This window comes from Corvus brachyrhynchos, unplaced genomic scaffold, assembly GCF_000691975.1.
Source record: "Corvus brachyrhynchos isolate BGI_N302 unplaced genomic scaffold, ASM69197v1 scaffold26, whole genome shotgun sequence".
Classification (NCBI taxonomy): Eukaryota; Metazoa; Chordata; class Aves; order Passeriformes; family Corvidae; genus Corvus; species Corvus brachyrhynchos.
In genome coordinates this window covers 6560246-6584378 of record NW_008239324.1, presented here as the reverse complement: position 1 = coordinate 6584378, position 24133 = coordinate 6560246, and the positions used below count along the sequence as shown (strand labels likewise).

The 24133-nt window shown below is 45.7% G+C and overlaps 1 protein-coding gene across 3 annotated transcripts in view; it reads right to left on the bottom strand.

Moving 5' to 3' along the window:
• Positions 1–849: 849 nt before the first annotated feature.
• HSF4 (heat shock transcription factor 4) overlaps positions 850–24133 on the bottom strand; it is a 32679-nt gene continuing 9395 nt past the window's right edge. The window contains exons 1-13 of one of the 3 annotated variants that reach the window (XM_008638768.2): positions 23228–24127; positions 19565–19673; positions 18338–18465; positions 17372–17496; positions 15039–15114; positions 13610–13674; positions 11833–11932; positions 10977–11101; positions 8995–9219; positions 7613–7718; positions 6238–6303; positions 4583–4670; positions 850–3525 (exon numbers count right to left, since the gene is read on the bottom strand). In XM_008638768.2, the coding sequence (XP_008636990.1) occupies positions 3332–3525; positions 4583–4670; positions 6238–6303; positions 7613–7718; positions 8995–9219; positions 10977–11101; positions 11833–11932; positions 13610–13674; positions 15039–15114; positions 17372–17496; positions 18338–18465; positions 19565–19673; positions 23228–23350 (1530 nt within the window). In that variant the 5' untranslated portion in view covers positions 23351–24127 and the 3' untranslated portion in view covers positions 850–3331. Of the gene's footprint in view, positions 3526–4580; positions 4690–6228; positions 6304–7612; positions 7719–8994; positions 9220–10976; positions 11102–11832; positions 11933–13609; positions 13675–15038; positions 15115–17371; positions 17497–18337; positions 18466–19564; positions 19674–23227; positions 24128–24133 lie in introns of those variants that run through there. The other 2 variants (XM_017740871.1, XM_017740872.1) reach the window with 2 other exon arrangements.

The window sequence follows — 24133 nt, the reverse complement described above, 5'->3', positions numbered from 1 at the left end:
GATATGTATTTCCTATTATCTGGGCTTAGGTGCCATCTGGTGGCAAGAGAACCAGACCTCACAGTAACACAGAATAATTGTGAAAGCCCTCAGAGGGGACAACACAATTGCTTTCAATTTCAGCCGTTTTCCACCTTGCACAAGCTAAAACATGCTGGCAAAAGCCTCGGCCTCCAGGACAGGTGGGGGTAAGCCAAGGGCCTGTGGAGCACAGGCACAGGAATCTGCTCTTCAGAAAGCTGCAAATGCTGCTACCAACCTGTATGAGTTCCATCCTAAAAAAGTAGCTGCTTCCTTTTCTGACAGAAAGCTGGATAAGGACTATTTTGAGGGCTTTGGGTTTTGCATTTTCCATGCTGTTTTTTAGTGCCTGTCCTGGTATCCGCTTACTACACTAAACACAAGTAAGCAGAAAGGACCACATTATGTTTGCAAACAAAAGATTTTAAAAAATAATTCCAGGAGTGAAGTTTGAGTTCTGTTACCTCTGAAAGCAAGAAAAATAGGACAAATGGGGAAAAAAAGAGCATCGAGTAGTTTCAAGAACTATAGACTCTTTTACTGTGATCCTGATTTTACCAGCTACATCCACCCTGACTGGCATTTTAGTTGGAAGAATTCAGCAGCTTTCCGAGCTGTGTTTACTTTGCCACGTTTTACGTGGGAGGTCCCCCCAGCCCCTGTGTGTGCACACAGTGACCACAGCCCACCAGTGGGCCCTACATGAGCTCATGGGGGAATCTTCTGCATGTTTAAAACTGATTTTCGCTTGTCACTGAGGACTTGGGAAGGAGAAAAGAAGTAAGGGATAGACGAAAGGAGTGAGAGAAATGCCAAAGTAGGACTAAATGAGAAAAAGGAAATATGTTTAATTAGTGTCTTCTGTAAAACTTTACAAATGTACAGCATAGTGCAAAAACGCAGTCTCAGCACATCACCTTCAAGTAAAATTAACAATGTAAAAAGCTGAGGAACACAAGCTTCACAAGCCTTTTTCACAAGAATGGCTCCCAAATTCTCTTCCTGGAGGTTCCTCTCTCACCATCAAGCTCCAATCTCATGTTTATAGTAGAGCAAAAAGCCTAAAGAAAACCCCACGAACTCTCCTGAGAGGCTGTTCCCCATGAGCACAGGCTGGAGCTTGCCCTGTAGGACATGGCCTGAGATGGAGCCAGGGCCGAGCTGCACCTGGCTCTGCCCACGGGGTTCATTTCTCAACCCCAACCAGACAATCCAGTCGGACACAAGCGTGCGCCCAACCTCAAGCATGTGACAGGCTCCATAAAAATACAGGAAAACTACTCAGGAGCTTGAAGTTAAGCATGTGCTTAAATACCTTGTTGGATCAATACATTCAGTGTTAACATGACAGCAGCCTGGAGTGTGGCAGTTCAGAGAAGGATGTAAATCTTGAACATACACTGTCGGTGTCAGGAGACACCAGGCAGTTTTCAATTACCTATGAGAAAAGAAGTAAACAGAGTGCAACTCAATGACTTTCCATTGCTGGAAAGGGCAAAATAGGGTGGAAATGGGCTGATGTAGGTGAACTTTCTAAGCACAAATCTGTCAAAAAGAAAAACCTTGTCCAGGATACACTCAAGCACATAATCTAAATACCAGGCCAGTGGGGACTGCTGGAATTTCCCCTTTGTCCTGAACACAAAAACAGTGGCCAGGATTAATTCAGGAGCTCTCACAACCTCACTCCTGCACAAACCACATCACCAAGGTGGTGACAGAGCTCCCAGCATAGGAATCAGCTGGGCAAAAATGTGCTCAAAAGTGAATGTTTCTGAACTAACACGTTTGTTCACATAGTGATAAATGGATGGAGGAAAGGGCTGTGACAGGAAGGTCCATTTAAAAAATGCTCATCTTATTGAGCAGATTTTGAGCCTGCACTTGTCTGACTGATTAGCTACACTGTGGGGTGGATGCTGCTTGACCACAATGCTCAGAAATACAGTTCATAACCAAGAATTGTCATGGCAATGAAGGCAGGCAGAGCGTTTCTTCAAATGATACTGGCACAGCTTAAACCTCCCTGTCTAAGCCCTTAGGAGGCCTGAGTTAATTGAATTTCCTGGGTCTGTCCTACTGCATTTGGGTAACCTTCCTAAGGAAAAGCAACTCAGGTAGCAGATACTGAGATAAATAATACGTTCTCATTAGAACTACAGCATAAAAAACAAAGCTCTGCTTTGTTGAGAAACTCAGTTGTCAGAAACCACATGGATGGGGAAGGTTAGTTCAGCCTTTGAGGCTGGTCTCAGATGCACAAAGGACAGAAGAAAAGTTTGTGGGACATGGTGGACTAACCCTTCTGCCTTTCTCCTACACTGAGCAGCTGAGAGTCCTTCTAAAATGGGAATCCAATCAATTAAACTGTTTAATCAGATTTTATACATCAATAAACCAACAGGCACATCTTCAGGGGAAATAGAACAGGTCAAAGCCAAGGAAAAAAAACATTGGACCGGACGTGGATTACTTAGCCAGCACCAAAACCCAGAGCATGCTCAGTCAGTCTTCTCTGCACATGGAAAATTGTGTGTGCAGGAAAGTCTATCCCTTTTCTATTTTATAACTATGGAGTGCCCTGCCTTTATGTAAGAGAAAATAAATTTGGGGCAAAACAAATCCCAAACAACAAATGCTCTCAACTCAGCATGGGATGTTTTGCAGCCTGTGATGGTCTGTCGCTCCCCTAAGAGCCAGAGGCACATTCTTGGTGGGGTCACTCAGAAAACAATCTTCTACATACCCCGAGAGATCTTGTTCCTACTTACCCTTGGAGGATCAGGGAGAGGTACATCCCATCAAACTCAGAAAATGGATAAAAAATATTTTTAGAGCATTGGACTGGCATGTAGAACTATTTTCCTATTAAAAAACCAGCATCAACAAGGGTCAGGCATTTTAGCTAATCTGTGCTGCCCTGATAAAATCCAACAGTTTGCCATTGCAGACACTAGTCAGGATCACTATTTTATGAAGTCCCAGATGGACTTTCAAGCTACTCTTCACTTATATTTTATTAAAATATTAGAAATTTCTAAAGCATTTTCAAGGAAAAAAAAATCCTGGCAAGTTCTCACTCCCCCTCGGAGCAAGCACCAGAAGTAGTATTTTGTTTTAAAAAACACTGAAATCCAGGTGCAGGGAGGGTAATGCAACAGCTACTGACCATTTCCATCTACTCAAAAAAAAAAAAAAGGGCACAAAAAGAAACTCTCTTGTGGGTTTCTGAGTCAGTTTTGTTTCTTTACATTCAAACCTGTGGATGCTTGGATGGGTGGGAGGGAATTGTTGTTTCTTGGAAGCTCAGTCACTGGCTGTTGTCCGTTGAAGAACTCAGGTTTAGAGGGATATCCCCTTGGACACCCACAGAGGACATGTAGGAAGCCATATTCTCAGAAGGAACATAAAGTGATGAGTTTTCAGGCAAGCTGATGAGATCATTCCCAAAGATGGACTGATGGTCGAGGAGGAACTGCTGGGCACTTTCAGAAGGTAGGTTACCTGATTTTACATATGTGGAAATGAAAAGTGACAAATCCCCATTGCAACAGTGGCTGAGGAGCCTCACTCCAGCAAAATCACTTGGAAACACCTGAGTGAAACTTGGACTCACTCAAAAGCCCATTAAAACTAAGGGGAGTCTCTGCAGGTCACCAGGTGGGTTCTGCCTGAATGCTGAGATGCCTCACAAGTAAAAGAGGGATGAGCAAATGTTGGAGACACTGGGAAGAGGATGAGAGCAGCTGCTCTTCTCCTTCACTCAAGTACTGTCTTTCTTCCTCTTTGTAGAAGAACCAGAAAGGCTTTGCAAATGGGGTGCTCAAGGACTCTCTTCAGTGTACCGGGGTTTTAGTGCCTTTGAGAGCTCATGAAAGAGGCTGAGGCTGGAAGTCCTTGAATGACACACAATGAGTCAAAACTGGGGTGGGCTCAGGTGGCTACAGCACCAAAGTGGGGCTCACCAGAGCCTCTCTTTGAGGTCTATCCCAGCTGAACACACATGAACATACATCACGATTCCACAGCCAGGGCAACACTCCTGGATTCCTATCTAAGGTCAATGACACACTTTATCAGAGTCAGCAAGTGGGAGAAGATCAGCTGGACAGTTCCCTTGAGGTCTGCTAAAAGGTCTGGAGAAAGAGACACACAACCCGTGCCTCTGGCTGCCAGCAGCTACTGGGGCACCTCCTCTGTAGCAGGAGCCAGAGGAAACCCAGGACTGTACAGCTCTTACCACCCCTACCCATTGAGATCACCACACTGCTCTGAGGTGGCAATGAACAGGCAGAGAAAACAGTGGAGACACTGACAGTCATGATGTGCACCCATTGCAAAACCAATTCAATTCCATTTACACCTCAGTTTATCCCCCACCCTTTCCCACAGCTCAGGAACTGGCTTAGCAGCTGCTGTGGAAACACTGCTGACTGACAGTGGTGAAAGCAAAATAACAAACATGGTTTGCTCCCTCAAATGGCAAACAGTCAGTGCTGGACATCGTATCTGCCTGAACAACATCCCATTGCCAAGTCCACAGAGCTGCTGGTGCCCCTACCTGGGCAGGTGCTGTTGAAAGGTGGGTTGAACACTTTTGGGGGCAGCTCAGTTGCACTCTTCTCCAGATCCACTGTGAGTCGCTGCATCTTGATGCAAAAATATAAACTACAATGTACAATTATACAAAAACAAGGGAGCTTGTTAGAACTAGGCCGTGTCTGAGCACTGGTGCTTCACCCCACTGCACAACACCCACCAGGAACACAAGCCATCCTCCCTGCCCAGCCTCTCCTCCCAGCCTTACTGCACTTCACTAAAACAGCCACACCATGCACTCGCTCAAGGGCAGATCTGCCTGAAGGAGAGGGCTGTGGGAGGTGCAATCCCCTATTCAGCACTGGCTGATATGGCATGAAGCTCATGTCACATGAGGCTGATGTCACTGTGGCTGCCCTACAAAGCAAACCCACAGTCCTCCGCAGGCAGTAACAAGGAGGAAAGGGATTTTCTCCCCATTTTCCTATGACTGTCTTTAAAGTAAAACTAGCTTTTGCTTGCACAGTGCTCTAGGCAGAGAGCTCCTGCAGGTATTGCTTCCAGGCTTCTCTGTGCTCATGACTTTCTGTAGGACGAGCAAGAGCTCCTGGGAAATTCAGTGGGCTCAAGGACTGAACTATTGAACATTGCAGCCTCCTTTCCTGGCCTTTTCTCTCATGCAATTCTTTTTAAAAGGCGACAGCCCTTGCTTCCAAGACTTGCTAATTAATCCTATTATTATATTATTATGACTATTTCTTCAGGCACTCTCTTTCCTAACACTCAGGAAGTGGAATTACCTAGTAAATTGAAAATTATCAAAACCTAAAAAGGATGTTGACACCATGAAGGAGGCTTAGGGACCTTTTGCATTTCATTAGAGTAGATTACACTTGGCTTGTCCATCTGTAGAGATGGCAGAACCATCCAAGCCTGCACCCAACTTGGCTGTCAGTGAGGGCTCTGAAAATTCACCCTCCATCACAAAGGAAAAAGAACCCAGCCATGCAACAATTCCAACCCAAATGCTTCTATGAGTCTACGGTTTCCTTCACTGTTTTTTAACTCTGCTGTTTCTGTCTGTGTCATTATCAATTCCAAACAAATACTGCCAAACAATTTCTCCTTGTTTCTTCATGTACGGGCATGCAGGAACCTCTGTTCTAATTGCATGGAATTTTACTGCTCCTGAAACATACAGGGATGGCTGCACTTTGTAAAGGCATATTTTATAAGGAGCTTTGGCACAAAGACACTTTATAAATCTATGGTATTAGTAGGATGTGACATTCACACTAAGAGAAAGTTTAGAGCAGCCAGCTGCAATTAAAGACTCCAGGACACCAACAGTCAGTCAGAGCTCGTCTCCAGACAAGGCCTGGCTGAGTGGGAAAAACAGGTCAAGAGTATAATACAACACTCTAATGCTGCCCTCAGGAGATGCCTACGTGCTGTGCTTTAGCCCAGTCTCCCCTCTGGTTATGAAATAACCTCCTCAGTTGTGCACAAGCTCTGCTTTGTGGTTCCATTATTATTTAGGCAAGGCGATCTAGGGGAAGGCGTCCCTGCCCATCGCATGGGGGTTGGAACAGATGAGCATTAAGGCTGCCTCCAGCCCCGGCCGTTCTGGTGTTCTATGATTTTTATTACCATATCTCAGAAACTCACATCTCTTACCGGGGGCAGACTGGCTTCCATTTCAGTCAAATTCCACTCACTCAAAGATAAATTGGGATTAAAGACCTGTTGGGAGAAAAATACAGTTAGGGCTCTGAAAGGTGTAATGGTTTGTGATTCTCATGCCCTCCCCTGCCTGCTGGAGGGTGCAGCCCTGCTGGGCTGTGGGCTCTTGTGCTGGTCCAAGAGCCCTGCTGCCTGCCAGGGGAGGGACAGCACAGACACCCCATGCCACAGTCCTGTCACAAACCAGGGCAGCTCTTAGTGTCGCTGCACACACACAAATCAAAGCCCTTTTCTGCTGCTCTTGAGTCCTAGGACACTCCCAGATTCATACGATTTTTAAAAGCATTCCAAAATTTAGTAGCAGAGGGCAGGTTACTGTTGCATCAGGGCTTTGGCGACAATTTCTTGAGAAGTCTGAGCAATTTGGGAAAAGGAGCTGTTGATCTGGGGCCAGTTTTATGATTCATTCTCACTCTTGTGACATAAGTTGCACAGAGAGAGAAGTGTGTCAGTAACAGGAAAACACTTCCTAATGAGAAACAAGAAACAGAAACCAACAGTCAGTGATAGAGCAGGCCATTAGAAAAGCTCTCTGTAAAGTCAAAATCAACCACAGACACTTGGGAACTAACTTGAAGAGAATAAGATTGTTTTTTTTAAAATGCTTTTTCATTCTGTTTATCCACGCAAGCTCACAATGTGCCTTTATCTGAAGCACCTCCTCAAGGGAGCATGTATTTGACATATCGATTCTTTCCTTACAGACAGAGTTATTTGATTATTGGCAAAACCTTTCATATACCAACTATATGTACAACAGCAGAGAAATAAACAAACCTTCCTATTTCTGCATGTCTGCTTAAGAAAAAGGCCACCATCCATTTCTAAAGAAGGGTGAGCACTGAGACTGACAAATACCTCAGCAGAGAGAGAATTTTACATTGGCTACACTTCCCAGAATATGAGGAAAAGGAGAAGGTCGGAAAAGCTAAAGACAATCTAGGAATATCTAAGATGTAGAATATGCACAAAATAAATTAAACCCTACAAAGCAATTACCAAACTAGCTAGAGTCATATTAAACCTATTTTACATAAATGTGTCAAGTCTCACGTTGATTTCTTTACCAAATGCACTGTGTTTTGTGTGAACTCCTAGAAGTTCAAATATGCATATTTAGAAAAAAAAAAAAAACATAATTTAAAGCTGAAATCTTATGAGCAGGTCAAAACAGAGCTGTGACTCCACAGGCTACATGTGGCAGATTAAATGCCACACGAGAACAAGCAGCACAACCTGATTCACAGCCCAAAGGAACCTCTGTGAACTTCACAGCTCTGTTTGATGCAGCCCTCCCGGCAACACTCACATCCAAGAGGCTGGCAGGCTCCAGGCTGTACTGCTGGCTCCTCAGCAGCAGCTGCAGCCCTTCTAGGCTCCAGTCGGTGCCCTCCAACGGGTCTGAAATATCTGTTCTGAGAAAACACAAGCGGAAATATTGCCACGAAGGAAACTTGCATAGATACATACAGATAGCAGGACTGAGCAGCCTTCCAGAAGGATGTTTATGTTTAAATCTCATTTTGAAAATCAAGAGCCCACTGTCAGCCTGGATTTTGCCATGTAACTTGGTTTAATCCCAGAAGTACAACTCAGCAGAGCACACAGGGGACTGGGCAGATGGTAAAACAAGTAAGACAACCCGTCTCCTGGGTGACATGTGGTTTGGGGATGGATAGTCTGTGCACATCTCCTCAACACTGGGAAAATTAAAGCTTTCCTTAGAAGAAATCTTTTTAGAGATGTACTTGGAACCAGAACAGGCTGCATTGCCATTCTCCTTGGTCCAAGATGCCTGAATTACTGGTAACTAATGCTTTTTAACGGAGTGACTTTTAGCTGCAGGCATTCACCCTGCAGGCTGCATTACTGGAGACATTCAGCTAAATGAGCAACAGTGAGGCCCTGCTGTTATTAAACCCCTCAAAAACTATTACAAATTTCTCTTAAAATCAAGTCTTTAAAAAAAGGATTATTTTTCTTATAGTAATATGTTTTTAAGCATCCAGTGGGTTCAGAAGGAGGAATTTGATTCTCTGTAAGGACTTAAAGGAAAATGGAGGCTTTTCTGATAACTCTATTGAGTGTTTTGGGTTTCCCTCCCTCCCAGTCCTCCTTACATGGCTGCAGTTGCTATCGAGAGTGAACTGAAGTTAAGTTTCACATCATCCCCACAGCTGCACCATGCTTTCCTTCTGCTGGTGAGGTCTCCTGGACACTCCCCCATGACACGGGTGCTGCTGGGATTTCAGTCTCAGAGCACAGCTCTAGAAGTGGCTCACTGGGACCACCCTGGGGCTGATCCTAATGACACAGTGCCAATCCCCCCAGCAGGGGTAGCACAGTCCAGAGCAGGCCTGCAGACACAGATGCTGGTCTGGGCTCCAGCTGTCACTCGGACCTTGGGCAAATCCCTCTCAATGCAAAAGGCCTCTTCCTGCTCCCACAGCTCTGATGCACAACCTCTGACAGCTCTTCCTCTGCTGGGCCCTTCAAGCAAGTGATCCACATGCTCCCTACCTCTGTGAACTGTCCCCTGGGATTCAAGGGTCCTCTGGCAGGTGCCACAGGTACAGGATGGAGCTCACCAGGCTGCACTTGGCAACTCGAAGTCACCCTCCCTCCCCACCCTGGGAATGGGAGGAGAGGGCCATGAGCAGGCAGGGCCACAGCTCTCCCTGCTCTCCTCACCTGTCCAGCAGTGCCCTTCTGCCTCTCCTCTCAGGTGGCTGGGAGGTCCCTGGTGGGGCTGCACCACAGCTGCCTTTGCCTTCCAGGACAGACTGAACCATGGCCACCGGCAGCACCGGGGGCTCGGAGCAGGCCCGGCAGCCAGGCAGGGGCACATCGGGCTCCGCGCTGGGTTTCACTCCAGGGCTGACTGGCTCTTCCTTGATCAGCATGAGGCACTTCTCCCTGCATCAGAGACAAGGCTTGGCACCACACACAGCTGCTCTGCAAAGGCCTCGTGCTACTGGGAAGGGCAGGAGCACAAGGCATTGCTTCCACTTCCCATCAAACTGCCCCAGAAGGTCTTTCCATTTCCTCAGGTGGGCAAAAGAGGCCAGCAGCCTCTCTTTCTTTTCAGCAAGCTCCAGAAACATGCTCAGCTGGAGTATCTGCAGTCACTTCATCAGTCACAGCTATAATGAATTTGCTCCATTCAATTGTTTTGCAAATATGGAAGATACATTTCCATGCACTGATCATTTCTTGGGTGAGTGTTAGGGACAGGTTAAAAGGTCACTGGGCTACAGAGATTCCCCCAAAATAGAAAAGTCTCATCCTAGAGACAGGAACGGGATCAGTAAGACCATCTCATACAGGAGTTAGGATTGGACCAGCAAGCACTCTAAAGATCCCAATGAGACAGCTCAGGATCTTGTGGCCCTGCAGGACCTGAACAGAGGTTATTGAGATCTGACAGTCCTAGTCAGATGTTTTACTTGGTTGGAAGCAGAGGTTTGCCTTTTTCCATTGGGAGAGGCACTCCATGTTATCTCCAGAGGGACAAATGACAATGAAGTTTTGTTTAGAAGCATTTTGTGTGTAAAAACCTACTCTATGTTACTTTAGGGGACTTTAAATCTCCCTGTGAACCTGCACAGCTGGAGTCAAAGTGATAAAGGCACAGAGATCAACAGGGATGGTATGTGACACTACAGCGCTTTCCTCAACATTCCTTTCAGATCATCTTCTCATCTCATGGGTCCCAAACTCCTACCAGAAGCTCAGATGATTTAGGAAGTACCACACCTGAGCTGATTAGGGCCACGGCTGGCTCAGATGCCCAAGTCGTGCAGATACAGCACAGATCAGAAGCCACCAGATGGCACTCAGTAATTAGTAGAAATAAGCAACTTAACTTGAAAGTTATATTCAAGATTTTCTGCTTTAGAAATGGCTTCCAGGCTTGGTTTTTTTTTTTTTTTAATCTGAAGCTCTTTACATGCTTCTAGTTAATTTTATGGCTATGGTTTCAATTATGCAACAGATTTACAGGCAATTTCTAGAGTATAACTGCCTTACCTCTAAGCCTGAGAAACTGTTTCCATGATTCATCTGTCTACTTACTTTCCACTGACATAGCTTTAGCTATTCTGCTACTAGCCCTAAATACACTGCATGTCTGTGGCAGGAAGAGATAAGCATTAAAATACCTCTGCATTCAGTTCTTAAGTTACTGGGGCCTTTTCACAGAAAAGTTGTCAAACATCGGAAGTTGTTGTGATGCAACCTTTCTGTTCTCATTAGCAGATAGATGTACAATTTGATTGTTTCTTCTTTGCCAAAGCCAAAAGGAAACCCTCCTTTGTCTCTCTCAACAAACCCAACAAGTGTTAGTATCTCATTATTTGATTGTGTGAGACAGTCCCTGTCTTGAGGACAAAATATAAAGAAACACGCACTATTGCTCAAAGAGGTGAGTGGAAGTTTTCGGCATGAAACTCAGGACTTTGTTTTGAAAGTTATGCTGTTATTACCCCCCTCTAATCCTGAAAATCTGACCCACTTTGCAAGCTGGAAAAAAGTATTCCATCCCATATCTCTATAGAGATTTGTGAATCAGACAGAAACTTGGGTAGAATTACAGCCATGAAAAACTCTTGTGAAGAGTTGCATAAGCATGCTCATACCCAACTCTCCCTGTTTTTAATCACAAGCATGTTTACCTGTCATTTTCAGGAGGGGATTGCATATTCATGATGTTGGAAGGGGATGCTTCAGTAACATCAGATATGATGGGTCCTCCAGCAATTGCAGGGCTGTTTAAGCAAGAGGCAGGCTCTGTCGATGGCTAAGAGGAAAGCAAAAACCATATAGATTTATCCTTCTGACCCCAAAACAAGTCTAAGGCCCTATCTAAGATGGTTAGGGTTTATTCAATGGGACCTTGAGTCCTCCCTGTACAGAAACCAAGAAAGCTTTTACCTACTATGCAGCATTATAATTTCCTCTCACTACCAACCGCACAGAGGTACAGGTGTGAAATAAACCCTGTGAAGTGTCAGCAACCAAAGGGTTTTACCATGTTTGACAATTTGCCTAGACTGCTCAGCTTCCTCTGGAGGGAAAGATCCAACATAGCCCAACAGGGCAGTATGAGCCTCTCATGCCAGCTCACGTATTTTAACTGCATGACAGAAGTGTCTGGTGTCTGCTCTGATGATGGTGGGGATCCCTCAGAGGCTACAAAAATCCAGGTCTGGTCAGAAGGATCATAATACTGACTTCTATAACTCACTTCTTCTTCTCTTCCCTCGAGATGAACCAGGCTGGGGTAACAACATGGAGAGTTCAGTGTGCAGGGTCTGCCTTCCCCCACCAAAGCTCATGGCCTCCCTCATGCAGGCATCCCTGAAACTGGGGAGCTGAAGGAGTTAAAATGTCACCCAGCTTGGCAAACCTCATCTCTTCACTGCCAAACTCTTGCCAAATGACTTACTCCATAATCCCTACTGTTGCTTCAAACATTTTCGCCCCTGGCCAAAGCCATCGCCCAGAGCTCGGAGGCGGGGGTGAACCTACCGACTGTATGAAATAGGGGTCGTGGAGGGGCTCTGCAGACAAGTGCCGGCTGAACTTGGACACTGGTGGAGCCGAGATCCCATTGTCAAGCATCAGAGGTCTGTGAAGAGAAACAGGTTTGTCTTCCAGCATGTACTGACAGGCTCCTGGTAGCTTGTACACAAAACATCTCCCAGCCAAGGGCTCTCTCTACTCTGGTTTTCCTCGGCTGTAAGAGTCTTTCTTGTCCAGTGTTACAAGCAAGGAAGGCTAACAACAGTTTTGGAGGAGGTTCCCATTTAAAAAGAGCATTAACCAAACAGAGAAGGGAAGGATGCAGACCTGCCCATCCTGCCCAAACCTACCCAGAGCCCCCAGGCAGCACTCTGCTCTGCACCACGTAGCTCCAGGCTGCACACCATCCTTTGCTGCAGCCGTTTAGAAGAAAGGCAGAAAAACACAACTGTGAAAGATAAAACACTAAGGATGCAGATATAGACACAAGAGCTGAGGTTTCTGAAAGACAGACCCTTGTGTTTCCAAGGAAGCAGGAACTCAAATTACCTTGCACAACACTGCAAATTGCAGCTGGGTTGTATGAAGTGTGATCCCTCATCATAAGGGGGTCAGTATAGTTGCTGTGCAGGTAGTTCTTGCTCTTTTGCCCCTTTCAGCACAGTTTCTCACTAATTATTTGCTTTTTTTCAAAAAAGCAGTGGTCTAAGACATTTCTTAGGCTGCAAAGCTTTTACAGGGAGGGCACAGCCCTGACCATGGAAAATAGGGGTCAGATCTGGCATCTCATTTCTCTGCTTGCCCAGTCTACTGGAGGAAAATTTCCCCGGTCCTGAACCTCAGCAACTCAGCAGCTGCTATTCTCCCCTTGAGCTCTTTCCTTTGCTACCTGCAGTGTTTAGCCCTTCCAAGAGGCTCAACAGAGAGGGTAGGCAGAGATGCACATACCCTGCTGGCTTGTACAGATTATGGGCTCCTTCATTCAATCCTGTGTTGCCTTTACAGTCCTCACAAGAGGAGTCAGCCAAGAACAAGGACACTGACTTAATGAAAATTGACTCCTTTGAGCAGCAGCTTGTGGGAGGTCTGGCTCCTTTCTCTGCAGCATGGAGAAGTTTCTAAGTTGTCAAAGGCCGCAAGGTAAAGGTGGGAACTCGAAGTAGGTCCCTGCCCTCAGCAAATTCCACTCTGGAGTCTCTTCCCCTTCTTTAGATCACAAGCACCACAGGGCAAGAAAGGCATAGCTGCTCTCCTGAAAGGCACTAAGCTTCCTCATTCCAGTTGCTCTATTCACTTGCCTTAGAGAGCCTATCTAAAGATACCCCTTAGCTAAAGTTTTTCCCCACCTTCCCCTTTGTAAGGCCTGCAGGTTACACACCACCTAGCCAGTGTTGGATACACACATTCAGTGACTGTGGGTGAAACTGAAGGTGTTTGTGGGCTGGCTGGGCCCAGCCCTGCTCCTACTGATGTCAAGTGGCAAAACTGGAACCTGTAGGACCAGCAGTGGTGTCCTGCCCTTTAGCCTACCCCTAGTTAGCGTTCCCATCTCCCACTGCGCGCTGTGTTCCCCAAATAAAGGTCACGAGCTGACACGGTGCTTCTCTAAAGAGCCGTGAATGGGGCATGTCAGCAGGTCTGACTCTGCACTTCAGCCCATTCATTTCCCATCACCATGGAGCCCGGTCCGGTGACCGCCTGCCTGGGCGAGCTGAGCTTGTGCTTTTAGTGAGGGGGCAGCATTATGCACCCGTGAGCGTGTGCACCACACAAGGGTACTTACAGCTTCCTCTTTATCCCAGTGCTGCTGGGGCTTGATTGGAGCTGGCCAAACAGAAACTGAATCAGCTGTCAGGAGAGATCAAAATCCAGTGTTAATCAGCAGAGTGATTCAGCACTCCCTGCTCTCACAGCCATTCTTATCTCACACATTCCTCCCTCTCAACAGCACCCCAAAGCTGGGAGCAGCCACAGAATATGGGAGCCAAATTGCATGAGACATTGAAGCCTGAAACAAAAATGAGCTGTCCAAGAACTCATATGCTCAGCACTTTCTCTCTCCACTTGGTGCATGAAGAACTTCAGCTGGTCCTAGCAGACCTGTGAAGTGCACATGCAAACATTCCTAGGCCTGGAGTTAGGCCTGGAGTTAGACCTGGGTCCATTAAAGTTTTCAGAGACATTTTGAATGGGTGCTGTAAAGTCTGATAAAGACTCTGCAAGTGACAGAGGCAAGTTGCTACAGGAGAGCCTGGATGGAGGTCTGAGCTCTTTCAGTTCAGTTTTTCAGCTCTGTGAATTTCAGTGTTGATATAACAGGACACTAAAAAGGAAGCAGAGTAGCTTTGGAGAGGAATCGCTTAGCAACATATTCCCAGGTCAGCTTGAACTTAATGCTCTGCTTTGACCTCCAAACAAAGAGAGCATTATTATTATATATCACAGCTGGCTCTTACTCATTGCTCAATATAACAAAATAAAGTTGCATAAAAGCCTCTACAATGAAGTGTGTGGCTGGTCCAGCCTCAGAGCTGGAGAAAGGCTTGACAGCCTCGTGCATTTCTGCCCAGTCTTATGATTCCATGATGCCACGTGAGAGTCAGAACATGGGGACTGGGATATGTGACGTGCTCAGTCATGTCAGCACCATCTAGGAATCACTGGAGAGGCCTTTTCTATACTGGTCATGCTAGATTTTAAGGGAGATGGTTCTGCAGCCTAAAAGGTTATACAGTAATCCCTCACCTATACCAGTAACACCAGAAAATGTAATAGTTGCTGTTACATTCCCCCAGTGGGGCAATGGGTGGCCAATTCTGCAGCTTCGGTGCTGGCAGGAGTGGGGCTCCTCTCTTGTACAAAGGGAAGAGGAAGATCTGGGAAGCTCAAAGGCATTGATACAACCAGAACACAGCCAACACAGGGCAATTAGTGAGAGTTGTGCTCTCTTGCTCAGGACTTGAACAGAAAAGTGGTTTCTAGTATCACAGAAAGGACTGACAGGAAAATTAAAATCTTTTGCTTAAGGGCACAGTCTGTGCTTTGTTAATGACCTGCTTCCATAGGACACATAAAAGCATCACACAACTTAAAAGGAAGGGAAAACACATACACTGCGATATCACAGTGTGGAGATTATGGGACAAGAAAAAAATCAGAGGAGGACATAGACCAGGCAGCACAAGCGAGTTTGGAGTTTGTATGACCACTACCTTGTTGATGACTTTCTGTTGCTGTGAGTGGTTCTGCCGGAGAGAAACAACTTCCCGCCAAAGAACTTCATTTTGCCTGAAAGTGAAACAGAAATTTTCCATGAGCACAGAAACATCGACAGCCCATGGTGCTGCCATGATGCACAGCAGATTCAACCGTGCAAAGTCTGTCTCACTTCGGAGTTCTTGCAGTGTTTGGCTCTTTTCAGGTTTCCCAAACAAGGTCACACAGTTGCCTTCCTTTTTCTTCCTTGGCCTCAAAAGAACCATACACCAAAGCATGGAGGAAAAACAAATAAAGAGAAGCCAATATTTATAGGGGAAGGTAACAAGAGGACACATGTTTTTGTGGAACATTTGGGCCAAACTCAGAATTTCAGCAATGCCTGATTTGTGACTCTGAATTATTTGCATCACCAAGACTGTCCTTCCACGGAAGCCAAGAAAGCCCAACCTCTCCACAACTGCACCAGTGCTCCCAAAGACAACGAGACCCTATGGACAGAGACCCTGTGTAATCCACCTGCTTTAACCTCATACAAGTGGTGGTTCAAATGCATGTTTGGTAGTGACTGGAGCAGATAAAAAGATGCTCCTGCATCTCAGAGCCTTGAACAAGGAGGATGGTAATGATTTTATTACCAGGAGTCACTGACTTAACCCAGCACAGACCTGTGTGCAGCTTGCATAGAGAAAATTTATTTTCTGTCTGCAAATGAAGCAGCACAGAGGGGAGCTTACAGACTTCCTTTAACAGTCAGCCCCAGTAAGTGGGATAGAGAGGTGTAGAGTTTATTTACTGTGCTGCCTTCAAGTCTGGATTCCAGCCAAGTCCATGCTGCAAAAGGTTTTGCCAGCCAATTTATCTCTAGAGTATATGGATGTACCTAAACTGTCAGGCCAGCAAAACCTATCATACAGGTGAAACTGATAAATCCTTTTGCATTTTAGTCTTTCTAGTGTGGATGGATGCTAGAACTGGGAAGGTAAGGTCCAGAGTTCTAAAGAGCACAGTAGAACAGCTTGTACAGCAAGAATGTCTGCAGTGAGCCTTCTGTACTGGTACTGACAGGATTTTCAGCAAAGCAGCATTCCTTAGTCTGACAGCTTGTACTGGAGTTATGTCCTAATTGCTCTTCACCAGGGTGAATTTCTTAACATGGATTCAGCCTGGGATTTCTCCTCTGTCTTAGTTTATAAAAATCATATTCTTTTCATCAGTTGAATGCAGTTTTGCCAGATGGAGGGAGCAAGCAAGCAAATCAAAAGGGAGAATAAAGTAGAATCAAGGCCAAATCATTAATACTGGAAGTCCTTAAAATTAAATCAAATACAAGCCCAGAAACTCATTGCTGCTGTATCTGGATTTCACAGTGCAAACTCATGCATGTGCTAAGTCAGGGAGTCATTAAAAATTGATGTAGAATAAAAATATGTATCCATTGCACGCAAGGTGCTGCGCTGGAATGAAGTTTCCCTGTATGCAGTGTTCTCTCAAGGCCCAGAATGCCAGTGTCCTCTGGTGAGGTATGAATATCAGCTCTCATTATAAAAGAAAGGCTTTGGGTCTATTTGATTATTCAAGTGCTTTTTAAACAAAGCTCTCTGTAAAGACTAAAATTCTGGAGGCAAATAAAAACCTCTCCAAGTACATGATTTATAAAACCATATCCACTTCCTAATCTTTTAGTGACCATGTCTGAGTCAGAAAATCCCAGAGTCTCAGACAGCTGGAGGTCAGGCAGCCACATGCAGGAAGCATTGCATCAGCTTGGTTTGCTCTTACCCAACAATTCTGGCCATGTCAGATGACATAGTCTCAGGGAGATGAGTCCATGGACTAAATGATATAGAAGTTCTAATGTTATATATTATAACATACTATATTTTTTAGTCCAGTCATAAATTTTGGAGGTGAATGATGGCAGAAAGGTAATTTTTTAATATCTGGAGTGGACATCACCACACTTCTGCCAAGGACTCTTGTATGTGTGGGAGAGTTAAATCTTTATCACCATTTCCATCTGGAGGAAATAGTTATCTAAGTCCCCAGGTTATGCACATATTTCCTGCCTGACCCTCTCTGTGCTTTCCTCATCTGTGAAGGGAAAACATACAAGACAGAGGCTGAGCATTAATTCATATTTTGTAGATTAGGTGTGCATAGAAATCCTACATGTTATTGTCTCAACAGGTCTGTGGTCAGTCCCTGGCTCCACATGCTCCCTGGGGAGGGAAGTGTGCAAGGCTCCTCCTTTCAACCATTCCCCACAATCCACCACCCAAGAGAAGCAAATGTCCGTAAGAAGCAGCCTGAGTAGGATTCAACTCACTGCTTCATGTCCTGCACTTGACACTCCATGTTCTCCTGCTGACTTCTCAGTATCTGTACCTCGTATAGCAACCTGCTGAGGTCCTCCTGGCGCATCTTGGTCTCCTCGCTTTTCACTACTGACACCTGAGGAAAAAAAACCAAAGGTGGATTTTACCTGTACAAAAAGGGCCATGGACAGAGAGAGTCACTGTGGTGTTCAGGTGCAGGACTGTCACCAGCTGAAATACCAGGAGAGGCCACATGCCAAAGAGTCTGAACTATCCTAAGGGTACTATTGCAAGAGCCAGACAGAGCAAAGTGCAGGACAAATCTATTCACATAGAGGGTCTGCTGGCAGAAGTACATCCCCTGTCAGTGTGGGGACCTATTTCAAATCAGCTTGGGGGGAAAACAAAAGTATTTTGAAGATCAGGGAGGAATTGATCTAGATTGATTTAATCTTTCTGCTTTAACTACAGAGATACCCAATCAAGCCTCATGTTTTACAGTGATGAGTCTGAGGTAATGCTTCACATTGACACACTACACTTGGATTTCCAAAAGGCTTTTGCTGAAGTCCTTTTTCAGAAGTTGCTATGCTAATTCAGTAAGAGAACTCTTTGGGGGTATTAATAACAGGTTAAAAGACAGAAAACAGAGGGCAGTAGGTTATCTCTTGTATAAGAACAGGAGATGGCTGTTGAGGACCCTACAGGATTTATGCCGTATTTCTCTAGGAAAGCAGTAACAATTCAAAGGCAGAGGGGTGGGAAGCAAGCCTGGCCCTGCAGCACTATACAAACATCTTGTGACACAGAGCAAAAGAGCAGAAAAACACAGACAAAACTGCTGCAAGCCAAGCCCTGCAAACCAAGAAGGCCCAGCCCAGGTGCACATGTGTGTGGGGAGGAAGGCATGATGCTAGAGTTATGCTGAGCAGGGTCTGGCAGGTGCATGGTCCCTCCTCCCACACAGTGCCCCTCACCTTCCTTTTGATGTGCTCCAGGAGGTGCTCATGGCCCTGCAGGAAGCAGAGGTGCTGGAACTCAGTGTCGTCCCGCTCAGGCTTGACAAGCCCCCCCTGCTCAATGTTCACCACCTTCCTGAAGCCATCTGCACAGAGAAAACACAGCTGATGGGCCAACAGGACCCAGCACTCCCTCCACCTCCCACCCCCATCACTTTTGAGGACATTTCTGTTCACCCTCCAGACTTTTTGAGCTGCCAGTGCTCAGACCTGGACATGCTTTTGGGCCATATCCACGAGAAACCCAGGGCAAGGGAGAGCCCTGTGCACCCCACTGAGCACCCCTGCTGCAGCCTATGCCATGAAAGCCTTTCCACCATGGGCATGTTGGTCTGCCAGGAGCTGAAATGCCAGCTCTTAGGGAATCCCTGTCTCAATTTGCAAGCCAAAGGAATTCAGGGAAAGGTTTTTCAAAGGCACAGACCATCAACAGGTGGCACTTTTGGAAAAAAAGGGTCACATGCGCATTTGGAAATCTGCTTTGAGTACTTCTCTGAAGTCCTCAAAAGGTTTCTAAACTGTATTTAAGGACTGGCCTAGAATTTACAGTGGAATAGAAAAGTTAAAACTTTACTAAGAAAATTAATTATTCGTTGAAAAAATTCCAAGAACTATCAGAAAATAGCTACATGTAATACAGTCACAGTGTTGAAGTGGCAGAAAGCTACACTTAACCCTCCTTAAAGGGGTGAAATTGTATGACCAGCAAGGCAAGGTTTGCAGGAAGAACTGTCTTTCACTAGTTCAGTGACATGGCTGGTGAAAGGGATAAGCTCGGGGCACACGACCCACAAGAGCAGCACATTCTGGGGGAGGTGCCACAGTATCAGGCTGCTGGATAAAGCTCCATATAGAATAAACTGGAAAATGAATAATAATAGGCCATCAAATCAATGCAAGAGAATCAAAAACCTGGTAGGTGAAAGTTCTTAGCTCACATTCTAAAATGAAATCTAACAGAAAGTCCATGCTGGAATTTAAGGCAAACACAAGGAGATCACTGCCCTGGGATCTGAGCAGCAGATCCTCTTTGGCAAAATCAATAATGCCACAACAAGTCATATACATGAGACCCCAAACTTTTGTAAGCACTGTTCTCCCCCATGCCTCCTGTGCCACTGGCACCTCCTGTCACCACCGTGTCTGCAGGGCCCACCTGTCCTGGGCCCTGGGAGCTGCACTTACACATGTTCAGCTGCCGGACGAAGCTGGCCATGTTGTTGTGCTTGAAATACTTGGGCAGCACCTCTTTGGCAAAGCGGCCTTGGTCGAACACATGGAAGCTGGTGCCATTCTGCAAAGGAGATAAGGACAAAGGCAAAGTCAGGGGATCATCCCTGACCACGAGAGGGGCCAGGAGGAGTCCTACAGCAGGGGAAGTCTTGTTCTCTGAATTGTCACCTTGAAGCTGAGAAGAGTGACAACAGCCCTCAATGACAGATGTGCTCCTTTCAGTTCTGGTACAGTCAGTCCTCTGTGGCTGCAGCTTTGATCTTTTTCAAATTTTTGTCTCTGCTTAGTTGAGAATCCTGGATATGAGAAACTTTTGTGTCCAAAGGGCTGGTAGGTAGTTTGTGATGATCCCCTCTTGCATGGACCTCACAGAAACACTAGAGTCTTAAGAAGGCCCTGAAAGTGGGAATTGTCATTATAACCCCTGCCATAACTTTTTCAGGTCTAACCCAAATCCATCTGCTCCAGAGCACAGCAGTCCTGGAGGGAGCACTGCCTGGAGATAGGGCACAAGAAACACAGCAAGGCAAAAAGCAAATCACCTCTGGAGACGTCACACTGTCCCAGAAGCTCTACACACATTTCATTGACTATTTTTGATAGTAAACAGCCACAAGGGCAACCCACAAAATGTTGACAGTCATGTTTCCAGTCCAAGCTAGCAACACACATGTTAATCAGATAAATCCTCCATTGCTGGGGTTGCATTGCAAAGACCCATGACTGCAAAACAAGGCAAGCTGCCTAGGATTGCTGGCAGAGAAGAGGCACTGCAGGCCATGTGCTTCCCCTGCCTGGCCTTCTACCTGGTGGCAGCTACATCAGTGCAATGACATCAGCAGACATTAGGGACTTACCTCGGCTGCAGCCGGGTTTCGAGGGACAAGAGCTAAAGACACCAGAGCCCGCACCATGTTGGCAGGGCAGGGTCTGAGACCAGCACAGCACAGTCATCCTCCTGCTGTGTTCAGCGCTGTGACCAGCAGCCACAGGTGTGTCAGCCTGGGTGGGTATTTCACAGGGGCTGGTTTGTGACACAGGAGGACAGTGTTTCATAAGAGCCCTCAGGCTCTGTGCACAGTAGGAGGGTACCAGTGGTGTGTGAGTCCCACCATACACCTCTCAGGGGGTCTGCAGCTGCAAGGGTGCACTCAGGGAAGTCTGGAAGTCCCTAAAACAGGGAGTGCAATCAGGGCCATGAGACAGCTCAGTGACTAAAGAGGGGCTGCTGTGAGCCTGCAGCCTGCCCATGGCCACCAGAAAACAGCCAGCTGGCAAACCCTGCTGCCCTACTGGTTGCCACTACATTTCCATCACCAAACCGTGCCAGTTGCCTCTGTGCTCAGGCTCATTTGGCAGCTCTAACAATTAACACCCACAAACACACAGCTTTGGGTCAGCTGCACTTTTTCCTCCTTACTCACCACTGCAAACACTGAACATGACTGTGCCTCAGTGGTGTTCTTTGATCACGTTTGGGGTCTTTCCCATCATTCCTTACCCCATGCAGCAGAAGCAAAGGCTGCTCAAGCACCGAAGAGATTCACTGACAACCTGCACGCTGGAGTTATCCTCACAGAAAAAGCCTGCAGACAGGACAGCAGGGACCAGGGCTTCCCAACACTGCATTCACTGTCCTGGGGACAGAGCTGGTTTATTCTGCTTCCCTTGTGCTTCTGCCCCTTTACTCTGGGACACAGCTGTGTGTCCCAGGCTGGACCCACTGATGGAAAATGAAAAGCATGAGAGTTTTGTGTACCTCAACAACTCCTTTTGGCCTCTCATGAGAGGCCATTCCTTTGAATTCAGGGCCACAATGTTCTCAGAAGCTGGCACACTCAGAAAGGTCCCTACAGACACAGGAGACTTTGGGGTTACTGTGTGTTCACTGATGAAATGTGCACGTGTCAGTTTGTTCCCACACTGCAGCTGTGCCTTGGCTGTCTCACACCAAGGGAACACAAGCTGAGAGAAACTTTGGAAGTCTTCTCTGCCCAAAGCAAAATTACTCTGCAGCAATCATGGCAGATGCTTATCTTAACTGCCTTTGACAGAACCACCAGGACAGACATGTGCTCTGACAAGACAAGTGCTAGTCCAGGAATTTGCCAGTTCTCCCTTACTGCATCTTCTATTTTAAAAATTAATTGAATTACTTTTTGTCCAATCTACCATGGACACAGAGAGCAGACTTTTCCTTTCCACTTTACAACAGACTTTAGTGTATATATAAACCATTACTGCATTTCCTCTCCATGTCTTCTACATGCTAAGAACAGTTCACAGGTCCTTATGGGTCCTATTTACTAGAAGTACTGATTATACCCAGAAATCTTAGGTATGCACACAACCTCTCAGCTCCAACATCACCAATGTATAGAAGCTGCAGAATATGAGAAACATGGAAACCTGCAACAACAGGAATATGAGACACCTGAAAGCCTTACCAAAACCTCCAAGGATGTAGTTGCAGCCTATGTTAGTTTGCAGTAAAACAGAGCATGGTGGTTGTCAGTCAAAAGTAACAACGTTCTAAGTGTAACCGAGAGGGGACTGTTTACACAGGTTAGAAAATCATTCCTAGCTTGAAAAACCTTATTTAAAACACATGATACCAAAACTGGGGGGTTCTCAGAGGTATGGCCATGTAATACCAGCATCAAACAACCATGATCACAGATATCAAGGCAGCTCAAATCCTATCTCAAGTTTTGCATGAAAACTCTACTGGACACAAATATTAGAAAGGCTGCTTTTTTACCACCCTTCTTTAAATCTGCTTGTGTTATAGATTCTTGATTTTGGAGAACAAGCTCATGCACACAGCTTATCTAATAACTCCACGCTGAAAACAAATCATGTTATTTGCAGCAAGTCTTAGGTCAAAAGCACAATGTGGTATCAAAGTGCTGTATGAAGGGGACAAATATTTTATTTCTGTGATTGCATTTAGTATATTAATGCCTCTGTGACAAATAAGAAGCCAAAGCAATCTATCCCTATGAAGTTGTACAGACAATATATACCCACATCACCATGACCATCACACAGACTCATTGAAAAATTAAGTAAAGCTTTTCCAAACAATTTAGGCTGCCAGTCTGAGATCTGTTTAAACTATAGGTTTGAGTCTGAGTTCAGAGTGCTGTTTATCTGCTGCCTTCTCGCTAGACATTTGTGAGAGGCTGCTAAGAAACACAGGTGTGATAATACAAACAGCAGTGAAACTTTTTCAGGGCTTTGCACATTTCCTAGAAAATTTTAGGGAGCCACAAATTCAAGCAAGGTGAAAAACATCAAAGCATCTGAAATTCTTAGAATTAGAATATTAGACACTTTTTAGGATGTTTCAAGTAAAATGTATAAATATTATAATTAAATCACCCACAAAACAGTTGCCCCTCTGAAACAGAAAAGCCACAATATTTCAGATAAATAATACCAAGTATATCCAAAAGTGCCTGTACTTGACTCCTGGTTTTTGTCCTCTGCCAGTAACCGGGCAGCACCTGCCAAGCAAAGGGCAGCTCCTGTGCCATGCAGTACTTGGGCCTCACACCTGGGTTCTCCCTGGTGTTGCAGGCATTAGTGACACCCAACATCTGTTGTACTTACAGAGCTCCAGCAGATGAGATGGTTCGTTTCAGGGTCTTCCACCAGCGTCCAGAGTTTTGTTAGGAAGGCTGGGACATTGCTGGAGTATCCATCCATCACCAGGGAGCTGGGTGAATCCTGCATAGCTTTGCAGTGTCCCAGCTACACTAACCCCATTGCTCTGGGCGCTCCTGCGTCCCTGCACGCGCCTGCGTCCCACAGAGAATGAACCACCCAATTTTATCCCAGGCAGTGGAAAGTAGGCGTCCAGGGAGTCACATCAGCAGTGCTGCTCGCACTCTTAAAAACTCAGCACAATGGGATGGCATCACCAGCCCCAGAGAACAATACACAGAATGAAAATGCACTGCAGCCGATCTCGCAGAGCTGTGAATAAATACACAGCGTCATGCAAAGGGAACACGTGCTGCCCACCTTATGCTGGGAGATGAGCAAGTCACCAGAGCAAACCCACCTGCCGAGAGCCTGTGGGACACCAGGCACAGCAATCCCAGGTTTGTGAAGGCATCTGAATTGTTATTTTGGAATTTTCTTCTCCTAAACTTTGGCTGGCACAGACGAACAAGAGCTGGCCAGAATCAGGGCTGCAGATCTTCAGCAAGACTTTGAAAAGCCAAAATTGTAAGCAGGTTTAGCTACAGATCTCATGTTATTTGGCAACAGAAATTATTTAGCTCTTGCATGAGAAAAGAGGATGCTGAAAACAGCTACACATAGAATCTATTAGACAATATGGTTTTATCATTAATATATATGCTTTAGATAGCTCAAAATACATGCTTGCAGTATGGCTTAATGCCAGGGTTATTTCAACTCAGAAACTGCTCTTTAAATAACATAATAAAATATAAAATCAACATTAAATTTTCCTGAGGTTCTTAGCAAAAACTTGTAAAGGCTAAGTTC